Consider the following 12,033-nt stretch of genomic DNA (forward strand, 5'->3'; position numbering starts at 1 on the left):
GGAGGCGGAGGTTGCGGTGAGCCGAGATCGCGCCATTGCACTCCAGCCTGGGTAACAAGAGCGAAACTCCACCTCAAAAAAAAAAAAAAAAAAAAAGACTTCTTACAACTATGAAGTTCCAAATACATTAAGATTCCAAAACTTCAGAGGCATCCCTTAATTTCCTGACAAACGTCAGAAAACCATGGAAGATGTGAAGCTAAGGTATTCTACCCTGAAATAATGGGAACCAACTCAGTGAATGGAGATTGTGAGAACAGGGTTAAATGGGCAGTAAAGACTATGGGCCATAAGAACCACCCACACCTCCATACACACGCAATTTACAGCAGTTAAAACCAAGTAAAAGGAGCAAGGCAATGACCTTCTTGAACAAGCTGATTATGAAAGTGGAAGACTACAGGGGGTTTACTAATCTAGCTGCTGGGCCAGGCAGGAGATGATGAACAAGAATCCAGGAGACGGGGTAAGAATCAAAGGCCTTGGCTCTGGCACTTACCCGCTCCTTGTAGTAGAAGGAGCTGATGGAGACCTGCTCTTTCTCACTGCGAGTGGGGCTCCCACTGTATAAACGAAGGTTCCCAGGGGCCTCTGTGCGGATCTTCATGGGCGCGATCAAGCCCGTGTGATAAGCAGACAAGGCTGACAGAGATCTGTAGTTGAAAATGATAATTATCCACACTGGCTGCAGTCTTGTCATATTTCCAAGTGGTGCTGTTGTTAGCACTTGACACCAAAAGAAGACAAAACGAGAAGATGGAAACTCCAATAAAAGAAGTCAGTACAACTTTTAACACTGAAAAATGCTTTATCTGCAGAAGCATAGAATGCTTCTATGATTACAGGCATAAAAAAGTGAAAGAAATCTACAAACTACTAGAATAAGTGAATTTGAATACAAGGTCAAATATCTACTGTAATTCCATACATTAGAAACAAATATTTGAAAAATAAATATTTTTAAAACTCATTTATAGCAGCATTAAAACACGTCAAATACCTAGGAATAAATTTAATTTTTGAAAATGTGCATGAAAATACAAAATGTTGCTGAGAAAAATTAAAGACATAAAATGATGGAGAAATATACTATACTAGGGGATTGGAAGAGTCTATATGCTTAAGATGGCAGTTTTTTCTAAATTGAGCTATAGAGTCAACACAATTCCAATCGAAATGCAAGCAGGCTTTTTTTTAAACCTGAATAGCCAACCCGAACTAAACAAGAATAATGTAATTGGAGGACTTGACCTATCAGATTTGAAGACTTAACTATGTAAAGGTACATTATGAATGTAGTGTTTGCATAAAAGATAAATAGATCAAAGGAAAAGAGTCCAGAAAGACCACCATATATGGTCTACTGATGTTCACCAAAGTCATCAATACAAATTCAATGACGAAAGAAAATCTTTTCATCAATGGTGCTAGAACAACTAATTTTCTCTACAAAATAAAAAAACTTTGACCCCTAACTCATATTACATGCAAAAATCAATTTGAAATGGATCACAGACCTTAAATAAGGAATTTAAATCTATAAAGCTTTTATTTTTATTTATTTATCTATTTATTTTTCTATAAAGCTTTTAAAAGAAAACACAAGGCCGGATACGGTGGCTCATGCTTATAATCCCAGCACTTTGGGAGGCCAAAGCAGGCAGGTCACTTGAGGTCAGGAGTTTGAGCCACTGTACTCCAGCCTGGATGACAGAGTGTGACTCTGTCTCAAAAAAAAAGAAGAGTATTTTCATGACCTTGGGATTGGAAAAGATTTCTGAGGCACAACACAGAAATCACTAAACATAAAAATTAAAAAGTGATAAACTGGACATCATCAAAATTAGGAAATGCTGTTCACTGAAAAACATTAAAGAGGGAGAAAGGCAAGCCACAGATTAGGAGAAAGTCAATACATACATCTAGCAAAGAATTTGCAACCAAAATAGGTAACAACCACAAATAAATAAGAAGTAGCTGTTCCCCCAAAATAGGCAAAACATTTAACAAGCACATCACAAAAAAAAAGATACCCAAATGGTCAATATGCACACAGAAGCTGCTCAACATCATTCATCATCAACATGGAAATGCAAATTAAAACCACAGTGAAAAACTAGTACACTCACAACACAATGGCTAAAGTTGAAAAGACTAGCAATACCCAGTTTCGGAGTGGATACACAGCAACCAGCGCTCTGAAACATTGCTGGTGACAGGGTAAATGGCACAGCCACTGCGCACAAACTTTTGAGCAGTTTCTCAAGTTAAGCATACATCTATCCAATGACTGAGGAATTCCGCTCCTCAGGTGCAGAAATTAATACACGTTTTTGTTTTTTTTTTTATAAACATATGTATCCACGTTTGCTCATAAGACCCCAAAACTGGAAAGGATGCAAATATCAACCAGCAGGAACAATGAATAAACAAACTATGTTATATTCACACAATGGACCTACTGACACATGCAGCAATGTGGATCAATGTCAATAACATTACATTAAGCAAAGTAAGCCAGACATAAAACAGGTCATGCTGCATGATTCCATTCAATGAAGTTTAAGAACAGGCAAAACTAATCTACAATGACAGAAGTTAACATAGTGGTGTCCTCTGGGTGCTGAAGGGCTGGGGAAAGGGACCAGGAACCTTTGGGGATGAGGACAATGCTCTATATCTTGGTATGAGTGTTGGTCACCTAGCTGTACGCTTCAGATTTTTGTATTGTAAACTATCTCAGTAAAGGGCTGTCAGTTGAAAAACATTCTAATAGGAACATTTTTCCCTCTAATCCAAAGTCCAGATTATTCCTTGTTTCCCTTTGAGAATAGGGGAATGTTTTCTACTCCAATAAGGAATTGGGTGTAATGTAGGTGTTCCCTAGTACTTAACCCCAATTCCCCTGGGGCCCAGGTCACATCGGCCTGGGTTACTGCAGAGACTGGCCACCTCTTGGCAAAGCAGCAGTGTCTGCTCACACATGTCATTCAGTTCTCTTTCTTTCTTGTTAACTCAGCTATTCATTCATAACTGATATGGTTAGGCCTTATGCCTCCTCCTCGATCTCATCTTGAATTGTAATCCCCACAATCCCCATGTGTTGAGGGAGGGACATAGTAGGAGGTGACTGGATCAGGCGGGCAGTGTCCTCCATGCTGTTCTGACGATAGTGAGTGAGTTATCGTGAGACGTGATGGTTTTATCAGATCTGACAATATCTCCCTCACACACACACTCTCTTTTGCCTGCCGCCATATAAGATTTGTCTCTTCACCTTCCATCATGACTTTAAGTTTCCTGAGGCCTCCCTAGCCATGTGGAACTGTGAGTCAATTAAATCTCTTTTCTTTATAAATTACCCAGTCTTAGGCACCTCATTATAGCAGCGTGAGAATGGACTAAAACAATGACTATGCTGAGTATATTGTATCCAATGCCTTCAAGGGTTTGCAACAGGAAGGTTTGCAAGTTATTATATCTTGGCCACCAGACTACAGAACCAGAAGTCTACTGTATAATCCTAAAGTTTTAAAAACCAGTAATCATAACAGAAAAAACACGGAACACTTCGGATGTGCCAGGTGGTGTTTAAAATGTTTTTACAGGGACTTAATCTTCCCAGCAACTGAAGGTAGTGGGTACTATGATCATCCCCATGTTACTGTTGAAGAAACTGAAGCTGAAGTTTAGGTAACTTGCCCAAGGTCATAAAATGACAGGGCCAAAATCTGGATCGGGGCACACTGGCTCTGAAGTCCATACTCCTATCTGCTACACTAGATTGTCTATAAAGAAAAACTTTTCTTTAAAGCACAGAAAAATAATGACTAGACAGAAACATGTTCTGTTGTTAAGCAAGATTCTGCCTAAAACAGTGAAAAAGAAGAGAAGGGCTTTGACATTTTAATTTAAAACTTCCAGGCCGGCATGGTGGCTCACACCTATAATCCCAACACTTTAGGAGAGTGAGACAGGTAGATTGCTTCAGCTCAGGAGTTTGAGACTAGCCTGACAACATTGCAAAACCCAGTCTCTACCAAAAAATATAAAAATTAGCTGGGCATGGTGGTGCACACCTGTATTCCCAGCTACTTGGGAGGCTGAGGTAGGAGGATCACTTGAGCTAGGAGGTAGAGGCTGCAGTGAGCTATGATCACACCACTGCACTCCAGCCTGAGTGACAGAGCCAGATCCTGTCTCAAAAACAAAAAAAAAAACTTGCACATTTGTGTTTTCCCAATGCACTACTTATGCAATGTTTTAAAATTAAACATTGTTTGGTCATATAAGAAGTGGCATATTAGTGTTGTGAATCTACAGATGGTTTTTTGTTATTTTTCCAGTTTTAGTTCATGTTAAATTGAATAATAAAATAATTAAAAACAAATAATAATATGCTAGGAATAGGGGAAAGGCACATTTAAAAAGAATTTGCCTTGTTTTGACAATAGCTTTTATCAAGCTACTTCTGATAGTTTGGTAATAACCATAAAACAGAAATCTCAGCTTTCTTACAATTTAACTGACTTCAGTCTTTCTCAAATAAATCTTAAAATGAGAGTTTAAAAACTCCCATTGAAGAACTAAAACTCATTGTTCAAAGACAAACTCAGTGGTTTCCGAGGTCTCTGCCCACATCTGGCCCCGGGTACGCAGAGTGGCTTCTGCATCTCCCGGACTCACCTCGGAGTCGCCTCTGTGGGAGACACTGCCCGATGCATTGTCATGGGCCTTGTGAAATATACCAGGTAACCTGAAGAAGGAGACATCACACGAGCATACCAGTGTCAACAAGCTGGACCTGGGAAATCCTGAGGCAGGACTAGCCAGTCTTTCTTCTATCTCTGTATACTTGAGGGTAAGACACATTTCCATAAGCTGCAAGACTCACGACTGCAGTGACCCTTACCAGGAACCAAGGTCAGCACTCCAGGGTCCAGAAGGGAGGATGTATGTGGACTGGGCAGAGTCGTCGGTGGGACTCTAAGCCTCCCTAGCAGGGGCTGTCCCCCACTAAGAATCAGGGCTCTGAGTAGAGACCCAAATCCAAGTTCATCAGAATGAAGAAAGCTAAGACCGCCATTCTGGTGCATATTCTTAGGGTAAGTCCACAGACGCCAACTGGGCATCAGACCCTGCAACACTGCTATGACAGTCTTGTTTGAGTTATCCGGAAATAAAAGCAAACATTTCCTGATGAAGATGTTTATACAGAATCTATGCCATTCTTAGCTGCTCCCTCTCAAAATCTAGAATCGAAGAACCAAAGAGACCCACCTGCTCCGCAGAATCTGGCCCCAGAAGTCCTAGGAAAGGGAATGTTGGCGTCCTGGTATGACCCGTAGGCAGTGGTCACCCGTGCAAATGTGGGTAAGGGAGGTGTGACGGAGTTGGGGAGTGCAAATGGGTTGCTGGAAGCACTGTCTTCCTGGTTCTGAAATTTAAAAATCCACAAACTAAAAACCACAACCTGCCTTAAAGCTGAATTACAAAATTACAAAATAAAGACCCAGCATTACAAAACCAGAAAACTCATGATTTTAGGGAGAAAGAAATAAACAAAAGAGTAAAGCATAAGTTGGTACGACAATTTCATGGTTCCCACCACAAAGGACTCAAGGCAGGAGACGAGCTGGCGCAGGCAGGGCTCCAGGCAGCTCTGGCCACGCTTCACTTTCTGCAGGGCCGTGTCCTTCAGGATCTAGAAAAAGCCCAAAACACAGTCAAGAAGAGGAACACATTTCTCCTACAGGCATTTTATTTTTTTTGAGACAGAGTCTCTCTTTGTTGCCCAGGCTGGAGTGCAGTGGTGCAATTTTGGCTCGTTGCAATCTCTGCCTCCCGGGTTCAAGTGGTTCTCGAGCCTCAGCCTCACAAGTAGCTGGGATTACAGGCGCCCGCCACCATGCCTGGCTAATTTTTATATTTTTAGCAGAGAAGGGGTTTCACCACGTTGGCCAGGCTGGCCTGACCTCAAGTGGTCTGCCCATCTCAGCCTACTAAAGTGCTAGGATAACAGGCGTGAGCCACCACGGCCGGCCCTAACTGCCTTTTCTTCTGCAAAGTGGTCAGACACAGGGTGATGCTGGGAGCCAGGTGCAGGGTTAAGTCAAGGCTTCCAACGCAGTGTACTAATCTAATTTCTACCTCTACAGAGGTTCAAACAGGATTTATTCCTCAGCCCTGCTAGAGAAGCTTTTTCCCTAATCAAGGCAGCATACATGTGGGTACTGAGAGGGCAGCTTTTAGTAACAGAAGAACTATTATTTCTTTATAGTGAATAAAGGCCCTTTTCCTCGCCCCCAACACTACCCTCTCCAGGAGAAATATCAGTGCCTTAGAAGTAATACCCACTGGCCCAGGCTGAAATTGCTCTCAGTGATGTAAGACCAAGAGGAACCGATTTCACTTCAGTGAAAATTATAGTATCCTTTTTGTTCTTTAAAAATATAAATCCTAACACTTTAAACCCATTATGCCTAGTGTTCCGTTACTGGAACACCAAGCTTGTGAGAGTTATTTATATCCTACTGCTCTTTTTTTATGCTACTGGTTTTTCTTTTCTTTCTTTTTTTTTTTTNTTGAGACAGAATTTCGCTCTTGTCACTCAGGCTGGAATGAAATGGCGTGAGCTCAGCTCACTGCACTGCAACCTCTGCCTCCCAGGTTCAAGCAATTCTCCTGCCTCAGCCTCCCGAACAGCTGGGATTACAGGCATGTGCCACCCTGCCCAGCTAATTTTGTATAGAAATGGGGTTTTTTAGTAGGGACAGGATTTCACCATGTTGGTCAGGTTGGTCTTGAACTCCCGACCTCAAGTGATCCATCCACCTCAGCTTCCCAAAGTGCTGGGATTACAGGCATGAGCCACCGTGCCCAGCCTCCAAAATACTTCTAATTATATCTCATAAGACAAAAAGAATGTGAAAACTAATCGTGGCTTAATTGCCTAAGTCATCATGAATTATAACCACCACATGCTCTGTGGATAAAACAACTTTGTCTTTACCTTCACTACAGAATGGCTTATCAACCCCTGAGAATCGCACAGTCTCCTTTATAATTTTCTGCAGTTTACAGTAGTCACACATTGCTACAACTTTATTTTTCTTCTTGTATTCATCAGAGCAATTCTTGCCACAAAACAGAAACATTTTACCCTGCAGAGAAACAACAGTCATTAAGAGTTAACTGAACAGTTGCTTTAAGAAGTCCTTTTCATGTCAAAGCAAATTGAGTGATCAAAATCAAAAATTTTTTTTTTTTTTTTTTTTTTTTGAGAAGGAGTTTCGCTCTTGTTACCCAGGCTGGAGTGCAATGGCACGATCTCGGCTCAACTGCAACCTCCACCTCTAGGGTTCAAGCGATTCTCATGCCTCAGCCTCCTGAGTAGCTGGGATTACAGGCACACACCACCACGTCCGGCTACCTTATGTATTTTTGGCAGAGATGGGGTTTCACCATGTTACCCAGGCTGGTCTTGAACTCCTGACCTCAGGTGATCCACCCATCTTGGCCTCCCAAAGTGTTAGGATTACAGGTGTGAGCCACTGTGCCCGGCCAAGGTCTTATTTTTCACCAAAAAAAAAAAATTTGCAACTTCCAGCATAAATGGATTAAGGTATATGCTACAGACATGAACTAACATACAACACTGAAGACAGGCATATAAACTGAGCCTGGGTTATCACCATCTACATGGGGCTACTGAGCACTTGAAATGTCACTAGTCCAAACTGAGAGATGCTATTAAGTATAACATCCACAGTGAATGTGGAAGACTTAGTATAGAAAAGAAGTGTGTATGTCTTCATGAGTTTATACTGATTATATGTTAATAGGAGAATATTTCAGATATACTGGATTAAATAAAAATATTCCCAAAACAACCTGTTACTTTTTTTAGTGTAGTTACTAGAAAATTTTACAATTCTATCATGTGGCCTAAATATTATATTTCTATTGGACTGCACTGAATTAGAACTTTTTTTTTTTTTTTTTGAAGACAGAGTCTCACTCTCTCACTCAGACTAGAGTGCAGTAGTGCGATCTCAGCTAATGGCAACCTCTGCCTCCCAGGCTTAAGCAATCCTCTCACCTCAGCCTCCTGAGTAGCTGGGACTGCAGGCATGCACAACCACACCTGGCTAATTTTTATATTTTTTGCAGAGACAGGGTTTTGCTATGTTGCCCAGGCTGGTCTTAAACTCCTGAGCTCAAGCGATCCACCTGCCTTGGCCTCATAAAGTGCTGGGATTACAGGTGTGAGCCACAGCACCCAGCCCTGAATTAGACAAATTAGACCTTTAAAGACACTTCCTAATCATACCATTTTATACTAAAAGAAAAATCTATCTTTTGAGTATGTCCAAACTAGGCAGTGAAATATTCAGATTCCAAGTTTAACATGTCAAATACCACAAGATCTGAGTTAATGGCATTTCAGAGATCCTTAAGGCCCTTGAACATTTTCTGGTTCCGTAGGATAGCCCAACAAGATGAAACAATCAAGTGTCCACGACCCAAACTGGGCAAAAAAAGAGCAGCACTCAGGTTGGCCTGAGTTTGTCAGAATACTTCAGTCCCTTCACTTGTGACACTGCTCAGACTGAACAAGGTGATGAAGAAGCTCATGGGCTTTGTCATGGAGATTCCACCTGATTCACTGTGGATGAACGGATGCATCAAGTCTCTGAATCTGCAGAATTAAACACAGATGCCAGGTTGTGGCGCCTCCATCTGGACACCTGCTGTGCAGCTAGCCAGCCTGTCTCGAGGATAACACCAGTTCCCTCTATAGGATAAAATTTTTTTTATGACCTTATACATGTTTTTTTCTAATTATAAAATAACTTTTAGCTTCAGAATACATCTTGCCTATATTTCCATGTAAATAAAATTGGATTGCAGGGCTCCTAACCTGGACTCCTAAATGAAATTGGATTGCAAATCTCCTAACCTGAGATGATGCATAGCGTTAATGAGAACTGTGGCCAGATTATATGCAACTCACATATTTATAGGCAATATTTTCAAGTGATAAGATTTTTCTGAGGAAGGGTCCATAATTTTCATTAGACTTCAAAGAAAGTCCATGACTCATAAAAGGTTAAGAACATTGCTAATACTAGAGTGTGTATGAAACAGATGACTTCTGAATCTCACTGAATGGAGTTTTCATTCTTCTTTTCTACTCAATCTAGACAAACTGGCATGGTGGCTCATGCCTGTAATCCCAGCACTTTGGGAGGCTGAGGCGGGCAGATCACAAGGTCAGGAGAGTGAGACCATCCTAGCTAACAGTGAAACACCATCTCTACTAAAAATACAAAAAATTAGCCAGGCGTGGTGGCACATGCCTGCAGTCCCAGCTACTAGGGAGGCTGAGCCAGGAGAATCGCTTGAACCCAGGAAGCAGAGGTTAACAGTGAGCAGAGACTGCGCCACCGCACTTTAGCCTGGGCGGACAGAGACAGACTCCATCCCAAGAAAAACCTAGACAATGATGCAGATGCAGAATAGCAAGAATAATTTGGGAACCCAGACCCCCACCTTTAGCAGCTTAGCTTTCATGGTGGACGTGATGGTTGTGGGGTTAATGAACTGGAAGGAAGGGGCAGCGTTGTTTGGGTACTGCGCAGGGAACTTCACCAGCATCTTGACACGATGGCTGCTGCAGTGCACAGACACTGTGCAGCTCCTGTCTGCCGCATCCATCTGCAACAGACAAATCCACAGTTGTTTTGGTGACAAGTCACAAAGCGTCTTTCGACACAAGTGCATTTAACTGAACACTCCATGTTCCTAGTAATTGGGTGAAGGGAAAGAGTCTACAAAGACAAATTGGTGTGCAAGACAATTAGTTTTCAAAAAGATTCTTAAATTTTCATACCAATGTAATAAGCTCAAAGTATTCTTTTGTGTGTGTATGTGAGACACGGTCTGACTCTGTCACCCAGGCTAGAGTGCAGTGTGGCAGGATCTCAGCTCACCGCAACCTCCACCTCCTGCATTCTAGTGATTCTCCCACCTCAGCCTCCCAAATACTGGGACTACTAGCATGCGCCACCATGCCTGGCAAATCTTTGTGGGTTTTGTTTGTTTTTGGTAGAGATGGGGTTTCACCATGTTGGCCAGGCTGGTCTCAAATTCCTAACCTCAAATGATCCACCCATCTTGGCCTCCCAGAGAGCTGGGATTATAGGTGTGAGCCATCACAAAGTTCAAAGTATTCTGACTTGAACAAAGCTTCCTCCCAAAGCTGTGGGGTAGAAACTTGTTATATTTATTTTGAGATGGGAAAATAAAGCAGGAAAAAGTTTAATACCAGAGTCAACTTAAAAAGTGCTCCTGGGAAAATCCAGAGGGGAAGAAAGTAGACTGGGGATTGCCAGGGGCTGGGAGAAGGGGAAATAGGGAGTAACTGTCATGGACATTTACTGTCATGGGTATGTCATTTCATGCAAATGATGAAAATGTTCTGGAATCAGACAGTGGGAATGGCTGCACAACTTTGTGAATATACCCACAACCACCAGATAATACACTTTAAAAAGGTATATTTTGGCCGGAGCAGTGGCTCACGCCTGTAATCCCAGCACTTTGGAAGGCCAAGGTGGGCATATCATCTGAGGTCAGGAGTTCGAGACCAACCTGGCCAACATGGCAAAAACCCCATTTCTATTAAAAGTATGAAAAAAAACTAGCTGAGCATGGTGGTGTGCACCTGTAATCCCAGCTGCTCAGAAGGCTGAGGCAGAAGAATCGCTTGAACCCAAGAGGCCATGGTTGCAGTGAGCCATGATCGCACCACTGCACTCCAGCCTGGGTGGAAAGAACAAGACTCGGAAAAAAAAAAAAAAAGGTGAATTTTATAGTATGTGAATTATATCTCAATTATTTTTTTTAAAGTACTCTCAAAGAAAGGAATCAAGGCCAGGCATGGAGGCTCATACCTGTAATCCCAGCACTTTGGGAAGCCAAGGTGGGCAGATCACCTGAGGTTGGGAGTTCAAGACCAGGCTGACTGATCAACATGGAGAAACCCCATCTCTACTAAAGCTACAAAATTAGCCAGGCATGGTGGTGCATGCCTGTAGTCCTAGCTACTCAGGAGGCTGAGGCAGAAGAATTGCTTGAACCCAGGAGGCGGAGGTTACAGTGAGCCAAGATCCTGCCATTGCACTCTAACCTAGGCAACAAGAGCGAAACTCCGTCTCAAAAAAAGGAATCAAGATCTTAAACTAGATCACTAGGTATCCACACTGTCCTCAAATGGGACAAAGGGAGTATAAACCGACTTGATATAGATCAGTATTTCAGCACAGAGCACTTTCTATCTTTTGATTTGTGTTGCCATCTAGAGACAGCAGCTGGAGTAAAGTGAAAAGAACCACACACGTGGGAAATCTGGAGACTCGGATGCACATGTTATTTCTTCCACCAAATAGCTGCTGACCTCAGACAAATCATTTCTTCTCTTGATGTCTCAGTTTCCTCAACTGTAAAGTGAGGCTAAAAGCACTTACAGCAGACTTGTTTTAAAGGCCCCATGAGATAGTTATGTAACAGCACATACCCCTTCCTGCTATTCATTATATTTGGGTGAAGGAAAAACTAATCAAGCTTTAAAACTCCTTCCTGGAGAGATACTCAATTTTCTGAAGCAAAGAGTTTCGATACTTGCCCCAAAGGAAGAGTAAATGTTCCATAGGCTAAGTGAATAAGGAGGTTTTGCTTGCCTTCTTACTATGAATCTAAATCCCTCAGCCTGTGAGGGAAGACGGCACAGGACGGCACAGCACAGCACAGCACAGCACAGAGCACCCTGGAGGGGCTGGAGGGCTGGCTTCCCAAGTCAACTCTGCCCATAACCTCAGCAGCAACTCCTGCCAAAACACTAAGCCTCCCAGGTTTAAGTGTCTTCCTCTATAGTAAAATGTGATGTTGAAGCATCTAAGGAAGAGCTAAGACACATGAGCATCAGGTTCTCCTTTGGCTGAGGAGAAAAGGTTCTCCTTTTGAAGAAAA

At 42.3% G+C, this 12,033-nt stretch overlaps 1 protein-coding gene across 6 annotated transcripts in view; it reads right to left on the minus strand.

Moving 5' to 3' along the window:
* The window catches only part of WDR59 (WD repeat domain 59), a 108,649-nt gene that overhangs the window by 25,183 nt on the left and 71,433 nt on the right, over positions 1-12,033 (minus strand). For all 6 annotated transcript variants that reach the window (XM_037739265.1, XM_037739264.1, XM_017530567.2 and 3 more), the window contains 5 exons: positions 9,556-9,720; positions 5,609-5,704; positions 5,281-5,437; positions 4,687-4,756; positions 500-653 (listed from right to left, as the gene is read on the minus strand). In XM_037739265.1, the coding sequence (XP_037595193.1) occupies positions 500-653; positions 4,687-4,756; positions 5,281-5,437; positions 5,609-5,704; positions 9,556-9,720 (642 nt within the window). The remainder of the gene's footprint in view (positions 1-499; positions 654-4,686; positions 4,757-5,280; positions 5,438-5,608; positions 5,705-9,555; positions 9,721-12,033) is intronic.

This window comes from Cebus imitator, unplaced genomic scaffold, assembly GCF_001604975.1.
Source record: "Cebus imitator isolate Cc_AM_T3 unplaced genomic scaffold, Cebus_imitator-1.0 Scaffold66, whole genome shotgun sequence".
NCBI lineage: Eukaryota > Metazoa > Chordata > Mammalia > Primates > Cebidae > Cebus > Cebus imitator.